General features: G+C 34.3%; 1 protein-coding gene across 1 annotated transcript in view; it reads left to right on the top strand.

Moving 5' to 3' along the window:
• The window catches only part of LOC110612547 (diacylglycerol lipase-beta), a 97,714-nt gene extending 71,165 nt beyond the window's left edge, over window positions 1–26,549 (top strand). The window contains exons 8-14 of the mRNA XM_021753324.1: window positions 14,917–15,071; window positions 15,226–15,353; window positions 24,568–24,689; window positions 25,344–25,441; window positions 25,559–25,797; window positions 25,997–26,390; window positions 26,474–26,549. Coding sequence (XP_021609016.1) covers window positions 14,917–15,071; window positions 15,226–15,353; window positions 24,568–24,689; window positions 25,344–25,441; window positions 25,559–25,797; window positions 25,997–26,390; window positions 26,474–26,549 — 1,212 coding nt within the window. The remainder of the gene's footprint in view (window positions 1–14,916; window positions 15,072–15,225; window positions 15,354–24,567; window positions 24,690–25,343; window positions 25,442–25,558; window positions 25,798–25,996; window positions 26,391–26,473) is intronic.
• Window positions 26,550–26,988: the final 439 nt, after the last annotated feature.

The following is a 26,988-nucleotide window of genomic DNA, read 5'->3' on the forward strand; positions in this document are numbered from 1 at the left end:
CTCTACAAGCTCAAGCCCTGCCAAGGCCCTTTTTCCAACTTTCTCCCAGCAAACAGGTGACCTGCACTTTCTTCCATACAAAGCTTCATATGGAGCCATCCCTATGCTAGCATGATAGCTGATATTGTAGACAAACTCCACCAAAGGTAGATGCTGCCTCCAAGAACCGCCAAAATCTAGCACACACATTCTGAGCATATCTTCTATCGTCTGGATGGTCCTCTTTGATTGTTCGTCTGTCTGAGGATGGAAAGCAGTGTTGAAGTCTAGCCTGGTACCCATAGCACTCTGTAGACTCCGCCAAAACCTGGAGGTGAACTGGGGTCCTCTATCAGACACTATTGAAACAGGAGCCCCATGCAACCTGACCACTTCATCAACAAACACCTGTGCCAATTTGTCCACAGAATAGCCACTCCTGACAGGGATGAAGTGAGTAGATTTGGTCAGTCTGTCCACAATCACTCATATGGAGTCCAATCTGTTGGACGTTGCCGGTAACCCCACCACGAAATCCATAGCTATATTCTCCCATTTCCACTCTGGAATCGGCAGTGAGTTAAGCATTCCAGCTGGCTTCTGATGTTCCAGCTTCACCCTCTGACATACTTCGCAGGCGGACACGAACTGTGCCACTTCTCTCTTCATAGCTGGCCACCAATAAACTCTCTTCAGATCTTGATACATTTTGGTAGCTCTAGGGTGAACACTGTATCTAGCATTATGAGCCTCTCTCATAATGTCACCTTTCAAATTCACGTCATCTGGTATACACAATCTATTCCCATAGCGGAGGATCCCTTTGCTGTCAAATCTGAACTCATCATTCTTGCCTGACTGAACAGTCTTGGTAATCTTCACTAACTCTGGGTCCTCATGCTGTTTTTGAGCGACCTGCTCCAGAAACACAGGTGTCACTCTCATCTGGGCTATCAAAGCACTTGTATCAGACAACTCCAACTGCAACCCTTCATTGATGAGTCTGTAAAACTCTCTCACCACCGGTCTTCTCTCTGCTGTAACATGGGATAAACTGCCAAGTGATTTCCAGCTAAGGGCGTCTGCTACAACATTTGCCTTACCCGGATGATACTAGATCTTGCAATCATAGTCACTAAGCAGTTCTACCCATCTCCTCTGCCTTAGATTCAACTCCCTCTTACTCAAGATGTACTACAAACTTTTATAATCAGTAAAGATATCACATTTTACCCCGTAGAGGTAATGCCTCCACATCTTGAGTGCAAAGATCACTGTTGCCATCTCTAGGTCATGTGTAGGATAATTCAACTCATGCTTCTTCAGCTGTCTAGAAGCATAAGCAATTACCCTTTCATTTTGCATCAACACACAACCTAGTCCCACACGGGACGCATCACAAAACACTGTGAAGTCTTCATTACTGGTAGGCAGAGCTAACACCGATGCCGACGTCAACCTTTTCTTCAGCTCTTTGAAGCTCTCTGCACACTGATCAGACCACACAAACCTCTGATTCTTCTTAGTTAATCTGGTCATAGGAACGACAATTTTTTAGAAGTCCTGTACGAACCTCCTGTAGTAACTTGCCAAACCCAAGAAACTTTTGATCTCTATCACTGTAATGTGTCTAGGCCAGTTAGCTACCGCTTCCACCTTCTTGGGGTCTACTTCTATTCCATTTTCTGACACAACATGCCCCGAGAATGAAATGCTCCTCAATCAGAACTCACACTTGGAGAACTTGGCATACAAGCCATGTTCTCTCAGGGTCTGCAGAACTATCCTCAAATGATGGGCATGCTCCTCTGCGTTCCTGGAATACACTAAGATATCATCAATGAAGACAATAATAAAGTGATCCAGATACTTGCTAAACACTCTGTTCATGAGATCCATGAATGCTGCATGAGCATTGGTCAGCCCAAACGGCATTACTAGGAACTCATAATGCCCATATCTAGTTTTGAACGCCGTCTTCGGCACATCCTCTTCTCTTATTCTCAGCTGATGGTACCCGGATCTCAGATCTATCTTGGAGAAATAACCTGCTCCTGCTAGCTGGTCGAATAGATCATCAATCCTAGGCAACGGGTACTTATTCTTGGTAGTAACTTTGTTCAACTGCCTGAAGTCGATACAAAGTCTAAGGGATCCATCCTTCTTTTTCACAAACAATACTGGAGCACCCCAAGCTGAGGTACTCGGTCGGATGAAGCCCTTATTTACCAACTCTTGCAACTACTCTTTCAATTCTTTTAACTCAGCTGGTGCCATCCTGTAGGGAGGGATAGAGATTGGTCTGGTTCCAGGCATCAATTCTATTTCAAACTCTATCTCCCTAGCAGGTGGTAAACCTGGCAGCTCGTCTGGGAAAATATCTAAAAACTCTCTAACCACGGGCACTGAGGCGGGCTCTCTAGCATGACTATCCAGCTCATTCACATGAGCTAGAAAACCCTGACAACCCCTCCTGAGTAACTTACGAGCCTGTAGGGCTGATATCAAACCTCTAGGTGTACCCCTCCTGTCTCCTCTGAAGATAACCTCTGACCCATCCTGACCTCTGAACCTGACTACCTTGTCTCTGCAGTCCAAGGTAGCACCATGGGTAGATAGCCAATCCATCCCTAGAATGACATCAAAATCCGTCAAATCTAGAACCACAAGGTCGGCTAGAAGGCATCTACTCTCCACAAACACTAGACAAAACCGGCAGACTGATTCTGCCATTGACGGGTCACACTTGGGTCCACTGACCCATAAGGGACATTCTAATCCAGAGACCATCAAACCCAACCTCTCGACGGCTGTCGGAGCAACAAAAGAATGAGATGAACCAGGGTTCATTAAGGCATACACATCTGAACAACCAATGATGAGATTACCTGACACCATGGTGTTTGATGCATTAGCCTCCTGCTGTGTCATAGTGAAGATCCGCGCTAGAGCTGATGGACCTTCACCCCTGAAACCCGCTGAAGAAGAGGCTGCCCCTCTCCCTCTGCCTCTGCCACTGGCCTGAGTCGAGGCTGGAGCTACTGGCTGAGCCACACTACCAGAAGCTGTCTACTGGGACTGTGCCATATAAGCTGCTCTAGGACACTCCCGTGCCATGTGTCCCTCCTGCCCAAATCTGAAGCAGGCTGTCGTCCCAAACCGACATACTCCCTTGTGTGGCTTCCCACACTTCATACATACTGCACTGTCTGCACCTGAGCTCGAGCCACCTCCTAATCCCAGACCTGACTTTATCCTGTTCCAGAACTTATTCTTCTTTGACTTTTTGGTGGTATTAGCCCACCTTTTACTGCCTGAAGCTGTTGTACTCAAAGAAGAAGGGTCTAACTTTTCCCTACCTGAGGTCTTGGGACCAGAAGACTGTGCCACAGACTGTTTAACTTTCCCTTTAATTATTGCACTAGCCTCCATCCTCCGGGCCATATCCACTATGGCATGGAAGCTCACCCTTTCTGCTGATTGGATCAAAGAGGAATACCTGGAATGAAGCTTCATAATATACCTCCTAGCCTTCTTCTGATCTATGTCAAGATTTTGCCCTGCAAACGGCAACAGCTCCAAGAACCTATTTGTGTACTCATCTACACTCATCTCCTCCATCTGTCTTAGCTGCTCAAACTCGATCATCTTCAACTCCTTTGAACTATCAGGGAAAGCCCATTCTGCAAACTCATTAGCAAACTCCTCCCATGATAGACTATCCAACCTCGGGTTCACATAGTTTTTAAACCACTCTCGGGCCTTCTTGCACTTCAGTGTGAACCCAGCCATCTGAATGGCTCTACTGTTATCTGCCCCTAACTCATCTATTATCATCTTGACTGTCCTGAGGTACTCAAACGGATCATCACCTGTTTCATACTTAGGAGCATCCAACTTCAAGTAGTCAATCATCTTGACCTTGCTCCCTCCAGATGAGCTAGGTTTAGGTGCTTGGGCTTCTGGGACCATAGGTTCTGCTGGGGGTGGAGGAAGTGCAACATCCCCTGGATTAGAGTTTACTGTACCTGGATAAAAGGATGGGGGTGGGTACATAGGGTACTGTGAGTATGATGGGTAGAAAGGTGGGTATGGCATGTAAGAAGGATAAGAGTTAAAACTGGGGTAATCCGATGTACCCCCCATCGAATACCCGGGATTCTGTGAAAAGGGTGGGTATTGGGGTGGTTGAACAAACCCCGAGGCCTGAGTGCCTCCTTGGGACTCACCCATGCCCTCTTCAGACATGCTCACACCAAGACTGCCATTCCTCCTCTGATCCACTTCCATATCATCCCCCACACCTTCTGACACTCCTCCCTGAACTGTTCCTCTTCTGCTCATATCAAAAGACCTTCTAGGGTCCCTTGACACTCTCTCCCTACTAGACCTGCAGGACATTGCCCTAGGCAAAGAAGGAGGACAGGCATTCGTGCCCTCATCCTGAGGTGGTACTCTAGTCAATCGTGCAGATCGACGAGTTCCTCTCATCTTGCTTACTAAAAAACAACACACATCCATAAAACATTAGCATCAAATGGTTCATGTGGAAACACATGAACCCGCATCACATACATCACATACATAGCATATAATCAATGCACATGCATAAAATCATGGCATTTCACATCATTATTCAAGACAGAACTCTACATCCTATCCTAGTGGACATGATTTTTCCTATTGTGCTTGCCCTTCTAGAACATCTATGAGCCCGACACACTATAGATCCGACCATATGAACCTAGGGCTTTGATACCAATCTGTAACGACCCAGAAACCGGACCGCTACCGGCGCTAGAATCCAGATCGACTTAAGGTCGCCAGGACCCGTAGCAAGCCTAACATACATCCTGTATACCTGTTAAATCCCATACATGATCAAACATATACATAAAAACTTTAAACTTTTTCTTTCATTTACCATGCATAACCTGTGCATGCACATAACCATAAACACAAAACCCCACACTGGAGCCCTCATCAAATGCTCCAATGGGGTAACATATCATACATTAAGCTTGGTTTACATAAAACATCATTAAAACATTTCATAGATTATGTGAAAAAGGGATTAACTTTACATACTAGGGTCAAGCACAACTTTAAACCTCAATATACATCATTACATTACATTACATTACTATACTTTACATTACAATGTCTTTTTTCATGTCCACAACTAGCTATTACATAAAACATGATTTTACTCTTGTTGACTTCCTGGTCTATCCCGTACCTGCAAACCTGGGGGGTTAAGGGAATGGGGTGAGCTACAAGAGCCCAGTGAGCAGAATGATAAAAGATTATATTAAAATTCATGCTTTCATGAAATGCATCACATCACAAACAAATCACCTTAAGGATGAACTTGTCACCAATAGCCCTCTACATATCCAATATTGCCAGAACGTAGAATGGGAACATAGAATGGGTCCTGGTCTTTCCCTTACATAACATATCATAACATTCCAATGTGCCAGGGACGTAGAATAGGTCTTCCTGGACTTTCTCTTACATAGTGCCAGGGACGTAGAATGGGTCTTCCTGAACTTCCGTATCGTATCATCATCATATCATATCATACCATACGAGGGCTAATGGATCATCCAATGTTCATCCACATCAACAACATAATATGCAATGCAACATATTCGTGAATTCTAATGCAAACAACCTAATATATCTCATGGCATTCATGATGCGTGAATCATGCTAAAACTTTCATTATTCGCTTTGAAACATGAAGAGTCATTCTACTCACCTCAGGCTAGCTCTGAAAAGACACTGAAGCAGCTATCTCACTGCTGGGGTCCTCGATTCCTCGGGTCCGAGCCTACACAGGTGGACTCAAATGAGGGACCAAACATACATGAACATGACTCTAAACTACTCCCCAAAAACCCCCTAAAACACCCTAAAACAGTCATAGAAATCATGCAAAGGAAGGCTGAACAGGGCACTTTCGGCGGCAGGTTCGGCGACTGAAAGTCCCTCCAGAGCCGAAACTCAGCCACTTTCGGCGGCACCTTCGGCGGCCGAAAGTGGTTCCAGAGCCGAAAGTTAAACTTTCGGGGGCAGGGTTCGGCAGCCAAAAGCTTGCCTCCACAGGCAGGTTCGGCGGTTGAAAGTGCCTTCAGCTGCCGAACCTGAGTTCTTCCAAAGTGGCAGAACTCAGCCTCCTCATGCACATTTCGCCTCCCAAACCTTTCAAACATGCATTTAGCTATTCTACAACATGCATATACACATACATAAGCGTATAGGGGTCTCAAACTAACCTAAACCCCAATACAAACACATATAGCAACTCATACAACATACATTATCCATAAACTCAACATTAACCCTAACAACAATCAACTAACTTAAGCATGTATTTCTACCCTATAAACCTTATAAAACTTGTTTAAAACATGAGATAAGCTAAAGATCTACCCTTACCTCTTGAAGATCGAGAGGGGAGGTGACCAAAACTTGGAGAAATGGAGGAAGAAATCTCCGAGGTCTCCAAGCTTCAAATCTTGATCTTAGCTCCAAAAATTTTCAAAACCAAGTGAATAACTCGTAAAAACATGAGAGACTTGAAGGAAGAACACAAGATCAACAAGGGAGGTCGGAGACTCACCTTGGCCGGAAATGGAGAGAGAAAACTCACCCATTTCAGACAGGGGACCCCTTTATAGGTGGCTGGCCAGGCCACTTTCGGGGGCCTAATGTGCCTCCGCATGCACCCCATGTTCGGCGGCCGAACATGAGGTTCGGCGGCCGAACATGAGGTTCGGCGGCCGAACATGAGGTTCGGCGGCCGAACATGTGGTTCGGCGGCCGAACATGAGGTTCAGCGGCCGAACTTGGGCTCTTCCTTCATTCTCTTTCTTTCTTTTCTTTAACACTTTAACTCAATTCCTTTCTTCATAAAAACCATAAAATACATGAAAATATTTTATAAAAACATGATTTTACCCTTCTAGAGGGTTCCGACATCCGAGATTCCACCGGACAGTAGGAATTCCGATACCGGAGTCTAGCCGGGTATTACACTAATTATGATTATAAGCCATATTTAGCACCACTTGCTAAAAGTTGATATGCATATGAGATGACATATTGTTTAAAATAAAGAAGATATTTAAACATTTGAGGTGAAGATTAGGGACTAAGTACGGCAACTCCACTTTTTAAAAGTTAATTTGTGAGATGTCATATTTTTAAATATCATGACAATATTAAATATTTTTTGTAAAGATTAAGGATTAAATACGCCCATGAAAAGATTAATTTTGTAAATGTTAATGTAAATAAAAGACACATAACTAATAAGAAAATTAATTTATAAACAAAAAATCATTCTCTAAAGTATTCAATAGGGAAATAAGGAAAATTTTCAAATTTAAATGCACATAAAATGATCACATACATTCTTTAAAAGCTTAATCATCAATAGGGTTATAAGTCTTGTATAAGTAATTTATTGGTCTACTAATAGGTGAGTTGCAATTTAGTTCATTAATGATTCTTAAGTTTCACAGTAAAGATTTTCTTCTTGCTATAAAATTTTGGCTTTATGCTTTGCATTCTCAAGTTGAAGGTCAAGGCCGATCAAGGCCTCAATTTAAATGGATGGTTAGACTTCATTAATGAACATTTAGATTTTGACATATAGGCCTATTTCTCATCCTAGAAAGTATTCTATCTCTCATCAAATATTAAATAATAAACTTGTTAGTCTTAGCCTATTTCTTAGAGTTTGAACATATAGATTTTGTTGGCCTAATTCTTAGAGTTTCGAACTCCTTAAAGTCTCATCCACCTTATAAGAGAATTTGTTTAATAATTTTTTAAAAAGCTTTATTTAGTTAGTCTTGGCAAAATAATAAGAACTTCAAAAAGATACCATTACTAGCATTAGGGTTTAGATCAACTTAAAATTATCAAAGCCTATAACAAGTCTACATAACCATAGGTAATATAACTAACTCAAGGATCTTAATGATTAAACATATAAATAAATATTTTAGCATGAACATCGAAATTTTTTGAAACATAATTATATAAGAGTCCTAAAGTTTTGATCTACAAATAAATAAATGCATGCTAAAATACTTGTATTAGAACTCATACATAATATTCCTAAAATATTAGGAAAGGAGGATCTGTAACATATATAATTATACATGTTATTCGGGAAAGGCACAATATTCTAATCGATAAAAAATATTATATGTTTACCTATTTACTATCCTAAACATTACTCTAATTCCTGCTTGTCTTTTCTTTGCAATCTTGAAAATTAGTACATACGAATTAAGAAAAAGGGGTAAGTTATTATATATAACTTAGTGAGTAGAAATACATATTTATTAACATTTATATACACATGCTTATATGAATTTTTTTTACATAATACAAATATCTCACATAAAGTATGCTTATCATATGTAGTCTCTCTAACTTTAATATGTCCAGCCTTACAAGGTTCTATAGAATTCTCATTTAAATATATATAATCTACGATGCTACAGACATATATTATGTCTCAACCTACACTTTCTCTTAACATGATATTAGGAGTGTGCAATAGGTATTGCCATAGATTTAACATACAATATCATAACATAGTGAAATAGGAAAGGCCAGTAGGTCATCCAACACCCAATTTGTACTAACAAATAATATATACAATAATGCAACACATTTGTGATCTGGAGGCATATATTCTAAATATAGTATGATAATATATTGATGTATGGAGATGCTAGTATGATTTAGTACTTTAAATAAAGGTTATACTCAACTCTTAAATCTTATCACATATCGTTCACAAATAAATTTCTCTAAATTATGTGTGATTCCATTAGTTCTTTAAATTTAATTTTATAAAAACATACTTGAAATGAGAGACGAACTTCACTTTGACTTTATCAAAAAACTTCTTAAACTACTCTCAAGCATTCCTTAACATTTAAACAAACACATTCGATGATTAAAGATACATATCCATACACATTTATCAACAAAACACAATATATTAAACATGTAGATTATATCACATACCTTTGTATATGATGCATAATTAATTTTCTAATTCCTTAATGTAAGAATATTAAGCTAACACATCACATATATGAATTCATCAAGTTAGACTTTATAATGACGGAACATATTGTATAAAAATTGCATGAACAAATATAACTCAATAATTATTACATGAATCATCTTTTAGTTGTGTATGACAAAAGTTTTCTAAGTTATTATGCATTTTCAACCTATATATATGGTGGTTTGAAGAGATGAGTTGTGAGGTTCAAAGAGTATGAATCATTTAAACTTTCATTATTTTGTATGTGTGCTTTGCATAATCACATAAATGCAAATATAGATCAAAATTTTCATCTACGGTAGTAATATCATTGGTGCTCCTCCTATATTTATGACTATCTTATTAGGACTATAGGTAGAAGCTCAAATGGTTTTCTCTTATGCTTAACCAATAATCTCTTTCTCTTATCCTATTATGGAATTTAGTACATACCATAATTTCTCAATTAGATTAGCAAGTTATCTATAAAACTAGTCCATATCATAAATATTATATAATTACAACGAACTTATAATTCTAATACTTTATGGCTTAATATCAATGCATTTATGATGTATAATTATCCTTTAACATAATAATTCAATTATAATTGAAGCATAAATAACTTATGTAGTTATACTTTCCATTACAAATTATCATTATTCTTGCCCAAATGCTCTAACAAGCAGCCTTAATGGTTAGCTTATATATCTTAGGATATTTTAGTACTATATTGACCTTTTTACTTGATCACCTACTCACGAACAATGTAAATACTAAATACATGAATTATTTGACTAATATTCATGTAATGCACATCATGAAACTTAATATTAATATACCTTTCTGACATACTTAAGTGGCCTGAGACCATAATTAGGTTAGATGACTTTGATAATCAAAAGTCCTACTTTTAGCTGCTAAAAGTCTAATAATGCAAACTTATATTAGGTTAGTAGGAGTTTAGACTCCTTAACTTGACTTTTGTTTGTCCTTTTCTTAAAGGATTCATCCAAATAGTATGTCACACAACCTTGCCTACATAACTAACCTTTGGAATATGACTTAGGCCATATATATATCCAGAAAAATCATACTCAAAGCTTCAAAACTTTTGGTTCCCCAAATTGGTAATTCTAAAAGTCTTTGTGAATGTTCTTGATCAAAATAGAATCATTAAAGAGGTTTGACAACCTAAAGAAACTTTTGACTGTTGAACCTACACTTTAAATACCTATAAGGGCAAAAAAGGATCAACTGCTTAAACTCCATGTTTTTACTATTAAACTTGAAAATCCTTATAAATTTAAAATATATTGTTACAGTTGCTATAATGCCTCAAACACATATAAATAATAGTCTGACATAAAATTCCTATATACTAAGAACAAGTCCAAAGTGTTAGAATTTCTAACATGCATCTGAAAAGCTTAAAGACTTGAGCTTTGCTATGGCAGATAAAAGTCTTTTTGCCTTACCAACCCTTTCAAAGCCTCATTTGGATACCATAAAGGCTCTTGAAACCAAAATTTGGCCGTTGAACTTGAGGTTGGATGTGATCTTTAATATTTTTTTATCTTTCTCTTTTAACATTTAATTTGCATGCCATAAAAGACTTAAGAACTCATTTTGAAGTCTCTAAACTAGGCATAAAACATAGCTCTTTCTTAGTAACCTATCTACCAAGTCATGCTCACCTTGACTATTTGGAATGTTATGATGAGTACAAAGATAGGGTTTTATATATATCGAGATATTAATGTAAATAACATTATGGTATCTATGCAAAAGACATAACCACCTTATTCATCTAAAGATGAGTTTTGAAGTTAGATGAGCATTAGAAATGTGTTAAGCACTGTAATTCACCCTGACATGACAATTGACCTCAAGTAAGTTGTTTTCTCACTTTTAATTATATTTATTAAATGAATCTCTATTATAACATTAATTTTTCTATCACGGATGATAAAGTAATGATGCATATATAAACATGCCACAAAGCGATGATATATCTATAAATAAGTTAAAGCATTAATACAAAAGTATGACGGATATTAGGAGCAAGACATAAACATAAATAAAACCAATATACAAAATAGAGAAAAGAAATAAACCTTAAAATTTATTAACACAAGCACCTTTCATATTAAGAAATCAGATCAAATAGAGCTATATGTTAATAAAAATGACATAGTAATATTAAAGAAGAAAGCATACTGTACATCTATTTTTTACAAGAGTTTGAAATAGATACTAGGAAAAAAGAACTTACCATCTGAATAAAGGTACTAGATAACCAGAAAGGAAAAAAAATATCAAAGTAAACAACACCTCAAAAGTCCCTAACAGAAAAGATGACCAACAATTATATTAAATATACCAATTTGAACCAAGTAAAGAGAGAAAACCAAATATAGACTAGAGAATACAACCTTAAAGATCTATTAGGAAAAAAATCAAGTAGCAAAAATAAAAAAAACAAGAAGCTCAAAAGCCTAAAAAAAATATCACTGGAAAAGGAATTGAATAAACAAGAACTAAGGAGTAATCCTTAATAAACCACTTGCTAGATACAATAGCAACATTTAAATGATGAAAAAAAAAAGACATTACATGATAAAAAGATCAACCTTAAGCAGTGAAATCTTGCAATAAGGTAAAATCACATGATAAAAGAATAAAGGAATATGGATGATGAAATGGAGTTTGCTTATGGAGGAGCATACACCTCTTATAGCAGCATCTCGTGCTTGTTGAGAAAGGCATGTACTCCTTATTTGGTTTTAGCTCATGCAAATATCTTAAGTATTGAACTATCTTAAATAGATAAGTTGTTCATTTAACTCATCATTATATTTTGAAAGTCCCACCACTAAGAATCACTTTTATAGGATATCATTATTGGGCTACAAGCATGTAAAGAGCCAATAATAATAATATATAAAAGATTATAAACAATCTCAATATCTTTTCATTGTTTAAAATGCTAAAGTAAACTCCACCCTAGTATTAAAATGAAAGGACATTGAAAGTTTATTTACTTGCTAACAATTGTATTGAACAACAGATGAAAATTCCAATTCATTAAACAATTATAGCAGGTAACAAATTGACAAATGCAAAGGTAATGTTGCATAATAATCCTTTCTAATAAATTTTGTTAGACAACATGCAACGTAATAATATAAAAAGTTCTATGCTATGCATGAACAATTGGATCTAATACGATAAATATTTAAATTCCAGCGTTCAAGTGAACAAACACACTAAGGTAAAGGCCCAATTTGTTGAAATTGGAGGGCTAAAGAAGTGGTTAGGAAAAGTGAGACAATGATGGCTAATAAATAATGGAGAAGGAGGAGAGGGAAAATGTTAGAGAAAAAAAAAAGGTAGCATAGAAGGTATGGAAAGGAAAAGAGGAAGGGGAAAGCAATGAAGAAGATAAAGGGAGAAAGAAGGTGAAAAAATCGAAAGGAGAGAGATAAGTAAAAAAGAAAAATAAGCAAAGCATAATTTATATTAAAAATTAATAAAATATTAATTTTATTTTAGTTTTCAATTTGAGTCAATCAAGTTGAAGCTTAGTTAATTTTTTAATGATTGATGAAGTTATCCAAAATGAAACTTTAAGCAAATTGAAATATGTATAAATATTGGCCCTTATTTTGTTTATTTTACCTTTTAAATTCTTGTCCTAGATTAGCTTTTACTAAAAAGTTGCATAATTTTATTTGGATATCAAGAATATTGATATATATATATATGTTTTGTTAACATCTAAGTTAAAAAAATCATGTTAGTGTTGGTCAATATTAGTGAGCTATACGTTTCGATATTTTTTTAAGAGTGTATTTGATTCGATGAATAAAATAGAGTAATATGGAAAATATCTCTTTTATTTCGTGTTTAGTCTACTAATTAAAGAGAAAAATGTGTAATTAATTTATGTTACCTGGAGTACACAAATTTTATGATTTTTTATTTATTCCTTGCATAAAATGCATCCTAAGAGCAATGCCTTTACAATTTTAAAGTTAGGCAAATATAGAAGAGATTCTAAATGCATTAATTTATTGGTAGAGTGATTTTGTAGTTTTCAAACACTTCTATAAGAATACAATAAAAAATTGTTTGAAGTCTGTTTAATAATGAAAATAATGTTTTTACAAGAATGATTTTCCATTTGTCTAACTTTAAAATATATTGTCTTTAACAATAATAATAATAATAATAATAATAATAATAATAGAGAGTTGAGATATTATTTTCTTAAAAAATATTTTAGAAATAAACAAAATCATAATAATATATTATAAAGTTGGAATATTTATTTACACCATACTCTATAAATAAAAAATATATTAAAAAAAATATAAAAATAAAAGAAAAAATAATAGTGAAAATGATGAGATAAAAAAAACAAAGTTAAATAATACATGCTTTAAAATCTGTATATCTCTATATGCTCATTTGTTTATGCTCTTCAGCTTAGTGTAGCTAAAAAATTGAATTGTTTAATAGTTAAGTACATATTCTTTTATCTCTCACTACTTTATTTACTTCTTAACCCAATTTTTATAATTTTAACTTTTGTTTCTAAATTGAAATTTATAATTTAGGTAGTTAACAAGAAAAAGCTTTAATCATTTTAGCTAAATTCAAATATTTCATAATTTGAAGTGTTGATTTTTTTCGTAAATGATATTATTATTATTGGTATAGTATCAAATTAAATATCTTTAATTTTTGATAAAAAAAAAGTCTAAATAAATTTATGCTTCTTATATACTTCAATTTCCCAGTGATTAATTGACAATATTTTTTATAATATATAGTAGTTTTTCATTGGTAAAGCATTATTAATCTACTATTGAAATGATTTCGATTATAACATTTTCTTAATTTATGTATATTCATCACTAAGTCAGAATGATATTAAATTCATATTTCTTAAATATTTCTTTTAAAATTAGTATTAACATAAGTTAGGTAAATGAAATAAGCCTGGTAAATTAACCAGCAACCGCATATTGAATCTTGCGTATGTTGTCCCCTCTATTTAACACCTAAATCTCAATAAAAATTTAAAAAAATTACTATTTGAACTTTATATTATAGAAAAATTCATTAGTTAATACTTTATTTTTCAAAATACATTAAAATATTTCTAATATTTTAAAAAATCTACTAATTAGTCATTCCGTTAATTTTAATCGATAAATATTATTAAAAAATATAAAATATCCATGATACAAAATAACTAAATAGTAAAACTTTTTATACAAGTAAGGGATAAATTAGTAAATATTTTCAAACGATAAAAATTAAATAGTAAAACACTTAACATTAAAACTAATAGGAGCATCAACTAGTAGATTTTTTAAAATATTAAAAATGTTTTAATTTATAAAACTAAGAGATTAATTAATGAATTTTTTATATTTTTTTAAATGTTTTAGCTATTTATCCTTAATATATAAATATAAATTACACTAGTTTTGACTTTTCATCATGCTCTTATGAATTTCCAGAGTTCAAACGATAGTTACACTGAAGTTTAGAAATTAAATAGTACACTATTAAAATAGTTAGGTATTAAATATTAATTTCGAACAGATTGTACTAATTTTTTGAGTAAAATTAAGGATGAAATAATATATTTAGCCATTTAAAAAAAAAAAAAAAAAAGAAAAGTACACTATCATAATTGCATCTAATGACACTATTGTAATTACATCTAATGATAGTGATGAGTGTATTACTTTCCATATTAGAATATGCAACTATTATAATTTGAATATGTTGTTAATTAGATTGTTATTTTTCATCAATGCTTTTATACTTTGTTTTAGGAAAAGTGTGAAGCCGCATATTTCATTGTGGTTCTACATCATTTGCGATCTGTAGTAGTTGCTGTGCGAGGAACTGAAACCCCAGAAGACCTTATTACTGATGGATTAGGCAGGGAGTGCCTTCTTTCTCCAGAAGATTTGGATGGATTGATAAAGCATGTCCTCTCTCTCTTTATATTTATTTATTTATTTATCATTGTAGTAGATATATATATTCCTTAGCTAATAAATCACAAAATTTTTTTTTTTTTTTACAGAAAAATACATTAGTCGGTGCTAAAATAAATAGTTTGTTATTCTTATTTGCAGTGGCAAGTATATTCACCCTAATGTTAAACAAAATGTAGAATTATCTTTCCCACACTATGGGCACTTGGGTATAGTTGAAGCTGCAAGAGATCTTTATATGCAAATTGAAGGAAATCTAGAAGATCAAGGTGCCTCCTCAATCTCCTTCTCCCTTCCTTTTTCCTTCTTTTCTTTTCCTTGTTATTCTTTTCTTTTGTTTCTAAAGCTTTTCTGAGATAATTATTCTGAACACTGCCATTATTCATTTTTTATGCTTTTTTTCTTTTTTTTTTTTTTTTATTGTTTTGCCTTACATATTCTTATGTTGAAATTCGATAATGAGAATATCATAATGGCTTGTCCCACCATCTCCTTACCCTAGTACATTTTTATGAATTTTTAGAGGTTGAAACTATAAAAATTTATGTAAATATTTTCTAGCTATAATTCTGAGAAAACATATAGAGCATATTTGGTTAAAAAGTAAAAGATAAATACTTAATTTTTATAAGCATATAGTCATTTAATCTAAATGCAGGTGTGATTTACGCATATTCTAAATTTTAAAATTTTAAAGGTGGAATACACTAAAAAAACAAAAATATAGATAAGACTTATTGTTTGTAAAGTATTGCTATTTCAATGGAAGATAATTGAAATGATTGGTAATTTACTTTAACAATCATTATTTTGATAATTTGATAAATTAATTTCATCATTTTTTTTAATTTTAAGAGTTTAATAGTTAAATTTTATAATATTTCGGAGTTAAAAGGTTATATTTTTATAAAATTTAAGTGTCAATCAACAATAGATGGAAAATGATTATTTTTAAAAAAAATTAAGGGCTAAATTATGTATTTAACCAAATAACTATTCTTAAATTTAGTTAAAAGTTTATAAATGATTGGAATTTTCTAAAGGTGATCGCCTACATCCAATTTGCATAGTGAGATTTACACATAAAATAGATATAACTAACAAATTTATATTTTAAAATATAACAAATCAATTGTATACACATTCTTCCTTTCATGGAATAGGAATGCATTCAATAAATATAGGAATTAAAATTTTCATACAAAACTAAAATATAGCTATTCAACTATTAAATAACACTATATATCCTTAGCTATTAAGTAATTATTAATAATAAATAAAAATAAATTTAACTTAAATAAATAAATATCTAAAATAATATCGAAAAATATAGTTCACTTTATTTTAATACTTAACCTCTTATAAGGGAAAATTTTTTTTATAAGATGTAATTAATTAATTGGCCTCCATCAACCAACATTCACCACAACACCCAACTAAGGTCTACCAATTTATTTATTTAACTCTCATTCATTAACTTCAACTTAGCAACCTATACTTTTAAGATCCAAAAATTATTATATAAGTCCCAATTTCAATTATTATTCCTTTATGACTCTTGAAATTTTTACCATAAATCTAGAGTTTAGATTCACTTTAGCAAAAAACCACTATGTAAAATGCATCTGGGTGTACAAAAACTTGGGAAATGCCTATAATATTAAGTAAAAGTTTGAAGTTATTCTTAGACCCACATGAACTAGTGGAAATTATAGTCCTTGGTGTTGGTAGAATTTTATTGAATCAAAGATACGTACTTGAAGTCCTACAACAAGAAAGTTAGAATACAAATTAAAGGATAACCAAAATGGTCCGGAAACTCATCGTGAAGATTAGGAGTTGTAAAATAATTTTCATTGATATAAATTGTCCTGTTTGTCCCAAATATAATAACTCTTAGTATTGATCATCATTGTTTGTCATCTTGGATTTCAATAAGGCTTAGCCAAGAATCTTGTTAAAAATTATTACAGATCAAAACCTTTGAAGCTCAATTTACACTTAAACATAGGAATATGGTGCATTGTCAATCCAAAAGTATTCACAGGGTTTGAATGTACCTGTAATTGAAACTGTGGCTTGCTATTTCTGGGAGTAGGGAAATCAAGAAGAAAGATAATGATGTCAACAAGTCTTTAAGTCGGTTCCCTTCTATGATTGACTTTTCAAGGATGTGGGCGGAGTTGGTGGTTCTTTGAAGGTAAAAGAAGTGTATCATGTCTGAATCTGATTGAGGTTAATGGTCATGGAGGAATTGGATTGGAAAAAAAAAGGGATTCTAGTTGTAAGATATGTAACAAGGCCATCACTGAAATTGAGATCTCATTCAGGTGATAGTGCTACTTGGAAAAGAGGGAAATTGGGAGGCAAATCCATAATTTTTATTTAGTTATCACAAAATTATATAGTTTAGTCTTTCTACCCAAAACTTTTCAATGCAAAGCTCCAAGTCCTCTACCATTTAATTGTTTTTTCATTTTTCTTTTATTTTATACCTGTTTCCCATCACTCCTCTAATTTGGGAATATTTAAATGCTTTGTAAAAAAATTTATTTTACTCATGCTCCTTTCTGTTTGTTTTTATATTTCTTGTCTCTTTTCGTACTTTATATATTTTCACTTTTTGTTGACATCTTCCTCGTTTATCTCTAAGCATCTTATATAGATTTACTTCATTAACATTATCTCTCTTTGGGTGATAAATCTTTATTTATTTATGATGACTATCGGGTTCCAGACGCCCGAAGTTGATGAAACCCAAATTAGAAGGACCAGACTTGAGCTCCAGAAGAGCCCAACATGCGGCTCTAAATCTCCTATGGGTTTAGAGCCTGTCCAGAAAACAATTATGCGAGGGCTTCATCTTGCTGAGTCTCCACCGTAGAAGCCTGTTGAGATGACCTGGCAACCTCCTCCCTTAGCTCCCTTAGTTGCCAGGTGAGGTCTTTGATTTTCCCTTGAAACTCAATAATATGCCCACAGGCCTTAGCCGTAGAAAGCAGGTTCTCCTCCAGGTGTGCCTCATCGATGTGACGATCCATAGAGCCTTGGAGAGATTGATTTCGTGCATCAATCTCCATATACATTCCAAAAGACTGCAACAAAAAGAAACAAAATCAAAACACTTTTTAACTTAGAAGTATTAAAAAGAAAAAACATGAAACTTACCATGAAGAGCATCTCCCTCAGACCATCTCCAAAGGCCTCTATAGCTGAAAGTCGCCTGCTATTGGTGGTGTAGGTCAGATGGCTGACAAGAGCTAGGAAGCGGGGGTTAGAAGCATCTAGAGCCCCCCAAACATCTTGCCACACAGCATCTCAACCACATAGGCTGGTGTCGATTTAGTATTGACCTCAACAGCATTGAGCATGTCCTTATCCGGGGTAGAGGACAGCTTCTCTACCACCTTCTTCCCCTTATCAACAGGAGGGGAAGGGGTTGCCTCCGTGGGCTCTGAAGTCCTGGCTCGCTTAGCAGTCCGGCCCTCCATGGTAATAGCACCCACAGCTCTGATGGGAGAAACGTCCAAGGGAGGAGACCTGGTGCCCTACTCTGAGATGCTATTCGCCGACTCACTAACCACAATAGGCTCCTTAGGGACTTCCTTTGGAGCAGATGGAGCCTTAGAAAAGGCCAGCGCCTTAGGAGGGACCAACGTCCTAGAGGCCACAAAAAAAGAGCCTCCTAACACTGACACTATAGCCAAAGAAGGTGTGAGGGTATGAGCAGAGAGGTGAGTTGACGATGTATGAGTTGCAGCCTAGAAAACCTCTCTAGCCACATCAACGATAGACTTGTTGGTCTTGAAGGCAGCCAAGGTGTGTCTCATACTCTCTTGGGACAAGGTGAAGTTTTTGAAAAGCTCAATGTTACCCATTGGCACATTAGAGGTTGAAAAGGAAAAAAATCAGTTTAATCAGAGTTTAAAATAACAAAAGAAGAACACAAAGGGAAAAACTAAAAGGTACCAGCTTGTTGGCAGTGTCGTAGGTTGGACATAAACATGCACTTCTCGACATCATATTTCTTCCTTACAGAGGTCAGTTGAAGAAAGTAGATTTGATCTACTAGGGTTAACCTAGAGAATTCATTACAGCGTTGAGGAATCTCCTCCCAGGAGAGGTCAATATCCCAGTTAATGCCCAAGCTCTCCTTTAGCTCGTGATGTAAGCATGCTTACATCAGCTCGGCAACCACAAAATTCTCTGCTCAACCCTTAATCGAGTTCTTATACCTCGCGAATATAGACAAACCAGCCCGGGGACTGAAATAATAAAATCCATGGTTAGACCTAACGAGGTGGAAGAAGGTACAAAATAACTCGATAGAAGGGGCAAAATCCCAACATAGGCAGATGGACTCGAAACAACACATGAACAAGATAAAGTAGGAGACAACATTTGAGGATTCATCCTAAAATGGCAGAAAACCTCAATGAAGAAGGAGGTAAAAGGGAAAGTTAACCCGAATTCATATTATTTAATAAAAAGACCAAATTACGCCTCTACTAAGCGTCTATCAGGTCTATCGGTGGTGGGTTAAGGAGAACAATATGCTCATTAGGCAGGGGAGCCTAATCTTAAAGATCGAAGTATCAGTAAGGTCTCGGGAGAAAAAAATGGGAGAAAGAAGAAGGAGTAACAGAAGAAGCCAAGCCAACTACCCCAGGAATCCTAGTAGAATCCATGAGAAGAGCAAGACATACCTCGGATTGGGAAATCGAAGATTACATGGACGAGAATGAGGAGCAGGATAGCAGAAGCAGTGCAAAAGGCAGAACAGTGAGCAAAACCACAAATTTGAAATGAGAAAAGACATAGAAAGGAAGTTTTGATAGAACCCTACTAGAGCCACGTGGTAATAATTGAGATATCAAAATTTACTCTTTCATAAATCATGGAATGATTAATGAGTAGGTAAAGGGGCACTAGATGACTGCTGGGCTCCAAATGCCCAGGCTTGATGAAGCCCAAACTAGAAGGACCAGGCCTAAGCTTAGGAGGGCTTAACACGCATCTCTAAGTCTCCAATGGGTTCAGGACATGTCCAGGAAAACTGGGCTAGATGCAAACCTATTCGTAGGATCCTAGCCCTAAACCCCATTATCCCTTCAGGTAAAATAGACCCCGTGATATTTGGGATCGTGTCCAAGTGGCACTGGTAGAATTAGATGACCACCTAACGAGAGAAAAGGATATTGTTTCTCTGTATGTATTGTTAGCGCGAATGTGGCAGAAAGGTATGGGTGCAGGATGATAGTTGCATGTCACTAAAAGATAAAATAGAAAGGGAATGAAGGGAACAAAGGAAAGGAGGAGAAACCAAGCTCACCAAAAAGATATCCTAAGCCTAGACCCATTCTCGGATCTCAGCCATCAATTTATATGATCAATTGATACATTTGTTGCAAGCCTTCTATACAGTGACAAGGCTTTTGAAGTGCATCAATTAGTTGTTTTTATAAATTAGCCAATGATCTATATTTAAGTGAGGATATTAGAAAGTTAAATGGTCAATTTTCAAAGTGAATTTTATTTTGGGTGTTATTACTACAAATTAGAATATACAATAAATTTAGCAATCGACTTAGTTAAGGATATTAAAATTGTCTCTAAACATTACCATGCCACGAACCAAATGAAAATCATACACAATAATTTTATATGTGCATGAAAGACCAGAATGTCAGATAAGTATGTTGTCCTAATATTGTTACCCCACAAAATAGGAGGGGTTTAGTTAGGATTTCCAGTTTCATGTAATAATGATCTCAACCACATAACTTTAGTAATAGCAACTCCTATGAACTTGTATTCAACTTTAATTGATGACTTAGCCACTATAGATTGCTTCTTAAAACTCTAAGATGCAATATTTTCCCATGAATATTGTGTAATCAATAGTGGATTTATCACTTACCTAATCTGTATCTGAATAGGCATTTAAGTTTATATGAGATGATTTGATGCGATGTAGCCTGAAAATTTGTATTCCTTTTAAATAGCGCAAAATGTGTTACTAGTTGTCTAAGTGAGTTTTCATGTGCTTTTAGAAATGAGATACTTTGTCGACTAAAACTATGATATCATACTGAACAAAGGAGAGCCCTCTAGTCCTGCATGTTGTGCCATAGTGATAAAGGTACTTGTGCCGCGTGCTAGGCGCTAAGGTTCAATCCTCAAGGATTGCACTTTACATGCCTAAACACCAAATAGGGACATGTGGAGTGCCTGTGTCGCTGTGCATGTGTGTGCCAAACTACTTATTTAGGTGTCTAGCGGGTGGCTTCCTGGGCCAGAGTTTACTATGCTTAGTGGTCAGTCTCCACCAGACAGGTGGTTCTTCATAAAAAAAAAAAAAAGCCCTCTAAAAGATTGCAGTATAATTGTTTATTTTGCGTCATGTATCTTTGAGAAAAGACTTAATTTGGTGTTGGGACATGCAGATGGGGAGATAGCATTGCAAGATGCCAATTTGAGATTAATGAAGTAAATCAACAATATCTTTATTTTGAGTAAGAAGGATACCTAATGCAGTGTGAGTTGCTTCAATGTTAAGAAAATAGTCAAGTGTGCCTAAATCTTTCACCATAAACTTACGCTTGCAGTTGCTAATTATTGTGGTTAAAAAGTAAGAATTATTACAAAAAAAAATCATATCATCAATATAGATGAGTAGGCTTGAGTCCATCCTTTATTGAAGGAAAAACAAAAGGAAGAATCAACATTTGATTCAGTGAAGCCAACAATATTTAGTGCATCATTTAGCTTTTCATACCATTAATGTGGCGCCTTGTCATAAGCCATAAAGTGAGCTTTTGAGTCTACACACTTGATGAGGTTTACTTGGATCAACAAAACTGAGGGTGTACTTATGTATTCATCAGTGTCTTTGTCATCATGAAGAAATTCATTAGATATATCAAGTTGCTGGATTGAAAAACTATTGGTTATTGCCAAGGATATAATGACCTGTATAGTAGTTAGTGTAATAACTGGAGGAAGAGTTTCCATGAAATCAATACCAAGTTGTTGATAAAAATCTTTAGCAACAAAATGGGCTTCGTAATTTGACCAAGTCAATGCTAAGTTATGTTGTAAAATTAGTTTAGATTTCAAAAGATTTTATAGTCGTTAAAAATTTTATTTATGAAATTTTTTTGTCTATTGCTGGTTTGATATTTAAATCTAATATTAAATCTGACCGTTATGATTTTATTATATTATTTCAAAATTTTTATAACCGCTTACGACGGTCATTTTTTTCACTATAAATAGTCTCCATCTTTACGAAGAAAGTTACTCCCATTTTTCTACTTTATTATTTTTCTCTTGTTTATATTTTCTGTTGGGTTATAAATTAGACATAAATTTTTATTGTTCTGATCCTGAAAATTAAATCTCAGAAAAATCTGTTTAATTTTGAAAGATTACAAAATAAATTTTTAAGGACAATATCCAACACAACTCAGATTTTATTATTTTATCTTATTTTTCCAACAAGATAACTCTGTTTGTATTACTTCTGAGCTGGTGTTTGGATTGAATAAGAATCTCATCAAGAGATATCACTAGGATTGATGAGATTCTCTTAAATTAAAAAGAAGATTATTCTTTAATTTAGAAATTAATTATTGTTTAATTGAAAGATATAAATCCTTTAATTAGTTTTTTTTTTATAAATAAGCAATATATATTATGTAAAAAGATAGAAATTGAATAAAAATGTACTCCTTTATGGTTTTCCTTCTCCCCTCTTTTCTATTTTTTATCTTTTTTCTTCTAAAATCTTAACAATTGCTTTTATTAGCAGCTTCAGGATATGACAATCCCATGTGTTCAGACACACATCAATATAAAAATCTTTTATTTTTATTGATATATTATGCCTTTCTTTGTCTACACTACTACTGCTTTTTAGTATCTATGAGACAGAATTCTACAGTGATTTAATTCACTTGAAGCCATGTACCATTAAAAATAAATAAAAAAAAAATCATTGAATGCTTGTTAGGGGTGCCATTCTTTCCAGATAAAAGGCTTCCTTTAACACTTCTACCCATCTTCCATCTTCCCTTTTTTCTTGCGCCAAGGTTACAAGGGGATAGAGAATTGGACAGGAGAGTTAAATTTGAGAGTCCCAGGTTTACCCCAATGCACGTATCACCAAATTCGAGCTCATGAGTGCCATCTTCACGAATTTAAATATGTAATCTTAATTCCAAAACTCACATTTTTAATTTTTCCAAGTTTGCTTCTCTTGATCTCTACTTAAACCTGCTGCTAATCCAGTGTTTTGAATCAAGACACTCAAGCAAGAAAGTGGTGGGTGCACTTGGTTGACAAGTAAAACTTGATATCATTTTGGTCTCTAAATGCCAATGCGTTAGTAGTAAATGCAGTATGAGCATAATATGAGGTGTAGTAGAGAGGTAGAGATTCAGATAATTGATTTTTATGATTAATTAGACTTAGACACTTGCTCCACGGAAAATTCTTACTCGTTTAGGGGAGTTTATACATCGAGCCAGTCAAGGTTTATCAGTATACTTTTATAAGAAAAAAATACTTTCTTGCACCAAGGTTCATAATCCAGAGAGAATATGATTTATAGTAGGGCCTGTAAGCTTGACCTAAAGAGATCACATATTCCTCCTTTTATTTTCTTTTTCTTTATTCTCGATTGACGCATAACCGCAATCCTGCTACAGTGTCACTGTTCTTGTCAAACAGACCCGTACGTACGAATGTACTAGCATACCCATCTCTGTTAGACAACCATTTAATTTCCCTCCGATGCACATATTGAAAGGGTGCGAGATAACTGGGTCTGCTCTTCTACCTCTTATCACGTTATCAAATTAGGCCTTCTTTTGATGGATCCAAGCTTAGGGTCAGTCCGACTTGCTTTCGCCCTGGATTGGATGGCACGATGATAGGTCAGGCTGCTTAGTGAAATCTACTGGGTTTTGTGCCTGTTTCTTTTTTCAGAATCCGATCTCAGTTCGGGTGTTAGCAGTCCGGCAATATCAATAAGCATACATGAAATGTACTAATATATTTTTATATTAGTGGAATCTACCATGTTTTTAACATGTTTGGTATTTTTTCAATTGGTGGGGTAATACACCACGGTGCCAGGTAGGACTTACTATGATTTTATTATATACGATGTTTCTTCATTAACTAAGTGTATTTGCTTAGGTGCTTGGAAGACTTACACGTTTCCCACTATTCCACTAAAATTTCAGTGGAAATATATGTTTTACTATTATTGCCAACTAAAGAAGAAAGTTTTGCCCTAAAACTATTATGGTCTTATAATATAGGATATGTTAGTTTGCTCCTCCTAAAATTATATCGTGGTCCACCCCTGCTTATCTCCGTGAAATAGGACATTTTTTTTCTTGTAATTAAGATCAAATTGTTGTAAAGTTGGCTATTATCCTCTCAACTTCTATTTGTGATACTATGAATGTGCAGAAGCTAAATCAAGCGGCTTCCTTTCCTCATTGCTGGGAGCTGGATGCGAGTGTGATGGATATAACATTTATGTAGTTGGACATTCCCTAGGAGGTGCCATTGCCACATTGCTAGGATTGCGAGTATGTTCCTTCACTTGCATTTTCAATGTCTTACAAAAAAAAAGAGCGTGGCTATAAGCTCGACCTCAGATAAATTAAATTTAACATTTATTATATTAAATATTTATATTTAAATTTTAAAAAATTTACTATTTAATTTATATGTTATAAAAAAATACAGGTTTTACAGAATATATTAAAATATTCTTAATATTTTAAAAAAATCTATTAATTAGTCCGTCCGTTAATTTTAAATGTTAAGTATCGAAAAAAATCTAAAATACTCTCGATTCTTAGGGACTAATTAGTATATATTTTATAAAACTGATGGATTAAATAATAAGTTTCTTTTAAATTACAGGATTAAATAATGAAACAGATAACAATGAAAATTATTAGAAAAACTAATTAGTAGACTTTTTAAAATATTACAGATATTTTAATATATTTTTTAAAATCAAAGAATCAACTAGTAAATTTTTCTATAATATAAGGATTAAATAATAATTTTTTCATAAATTTTTGTGCTTTTTATATGAAATTTAGTTGGTTTTGTACAAATATGCATATAATTACTCCATCTAAAAATTGTTAAACCCATTTTCATATCAAGCTTATATTCGATGTGCCCAGAACACGAAAGAGAGTTTACTAGTTCAATTTTTTTGTACACAGCTATATGGTAAATACCCAAAGTTACGAGTTTATGCATATGGGCCACTTCCATGTGTGGATTCAGTAATAGCAGAGGCATGTTCAGAATTTGTTACAAGGTAATTAATTTTGAATGGAATTGATAAAGGTGGTGAAGTTTCAAGGCAAGTTTTATAATTATTAGTTAGTGGTTGATTTTATTTCTGTTTCATTGTAAGTGTTTGAGCTTCCTGCAGCATTGTACACGACAATGAATTTTCTACACGCCTTTCAGTTGGATCAATTATACGGCTTCGAGCAGCTGCACTTATGGCACTCTCAGAAGATTCCAACACTGATACAACTTTGATTTTTAGACTTGCTCGTAGATTTCTTTATATTAGCAAGTGCCAAAGAGGTATTGAGGTTAAAAATCCACCAGAATCACATTCTCCTCCAGCCAAAGTGGAAGATCTACATCATGAAGTCTATAAAGGTTAGTCTTGTATTATAAACTAAGAATATTTTGATTTTTTTTAAAATTGAGGGATTAACTGTAATTTTTTTCTATATCACAGGGACCAAATAATATTCTTTTCTAAACTTTAATGAGTTTAAATGTAATGAAATAGAATTATAATTTTAGTAAAATTAGTTCTCCGTTGGTTGTTCTACTAAGATTATTCTCACTGCAGGAAGCAATAAATTGGAAGATGGCTATTCTTTCTGGAAGGAATCAGACATAAACAGCAGTAGTAATGATGGTGATGTTGATGTTAATGATGACAATTTTCAAAATCCTTTCCATAAAGAGGCTAGAGTTGAAAATTCATTAGATAATCCTGTATCCCAGTTTTTAGAAACTGTCCCTGGAAATAAAAATAGGTCAGCTGAGGATCCTCCTGATGTGTTTCTACCAGGCCTGGTGATTCACTTGCTACCAGAACAAAGCAATACCAATGTGTCTTTATGGAAAAGCTGGAGATTCAATGAGAAGCCTCATAAATATAATGCTTATATGGCAAAGAGAGAAGACTTCAAAGATATTGTCGTCTCACCAAACATGTTCCTTGATCATCTCCCATGGAGGTATAACCATTAATATATATTCTTTCTGGATTAAAATTCTTTCTTTATCAATTGTATATTCTGATCAAATGATGAATTTTCAGATGTCGTTATGCCCTGCAAAAGATATTGGAAGCTGAAAATGCAAAAGAACTACTTGATGAAACTCAAATTGTATGAGTTACGTTCACTGTAGTTAATTGAAAAGCTAGCTGCAGAATTTTTTTATTGATCTCTTCTGTAGCACTTGCTCTCTGCATTCTAAAATGGAGCTGGATTCTGCAGTCTTGTTAGGTAATTCGAAGAAAAAAAAAATTGAAAAAAGAAAAACTAACCAAGATCCACAAGTGCTTATGAACTATTTTGTATGCAATAGAACTTGTATAAGATATTGGTGTTTCTTTGGAAGCATTCCCTTGATGATATCCTTGTAATGTTAGCATATCTTTGTAAAGTATGCAATCTGCATTCAAATATTCAATCCGCAAAACTCCAAATCATGAGAAAAGAAATCAAGTTATCATCGATTAATTCAAAACATACGAGATGAGAATTATATTTGTAAAGTATTGGATAATGAAAAAATAAGCCAACATTTTTTAATTTCTTCAACAATACA

Source organism: Manihot esculenta, chromosome 4 (genome assembly GCF_001659605.2).
Source record: "Manihot esculenta cultivar AM560-2 chromosome 4, M.esculenta_v8, whole genome shotgun sequence".
NCBI classification, from domain to species: domain Eukaryota; kingdom Viridiplantae; phylum Streptophyta; class Magnoliopsida; order Malpighiales; family Euphorbiaceae; genus Manihot; species Manihot esculenta.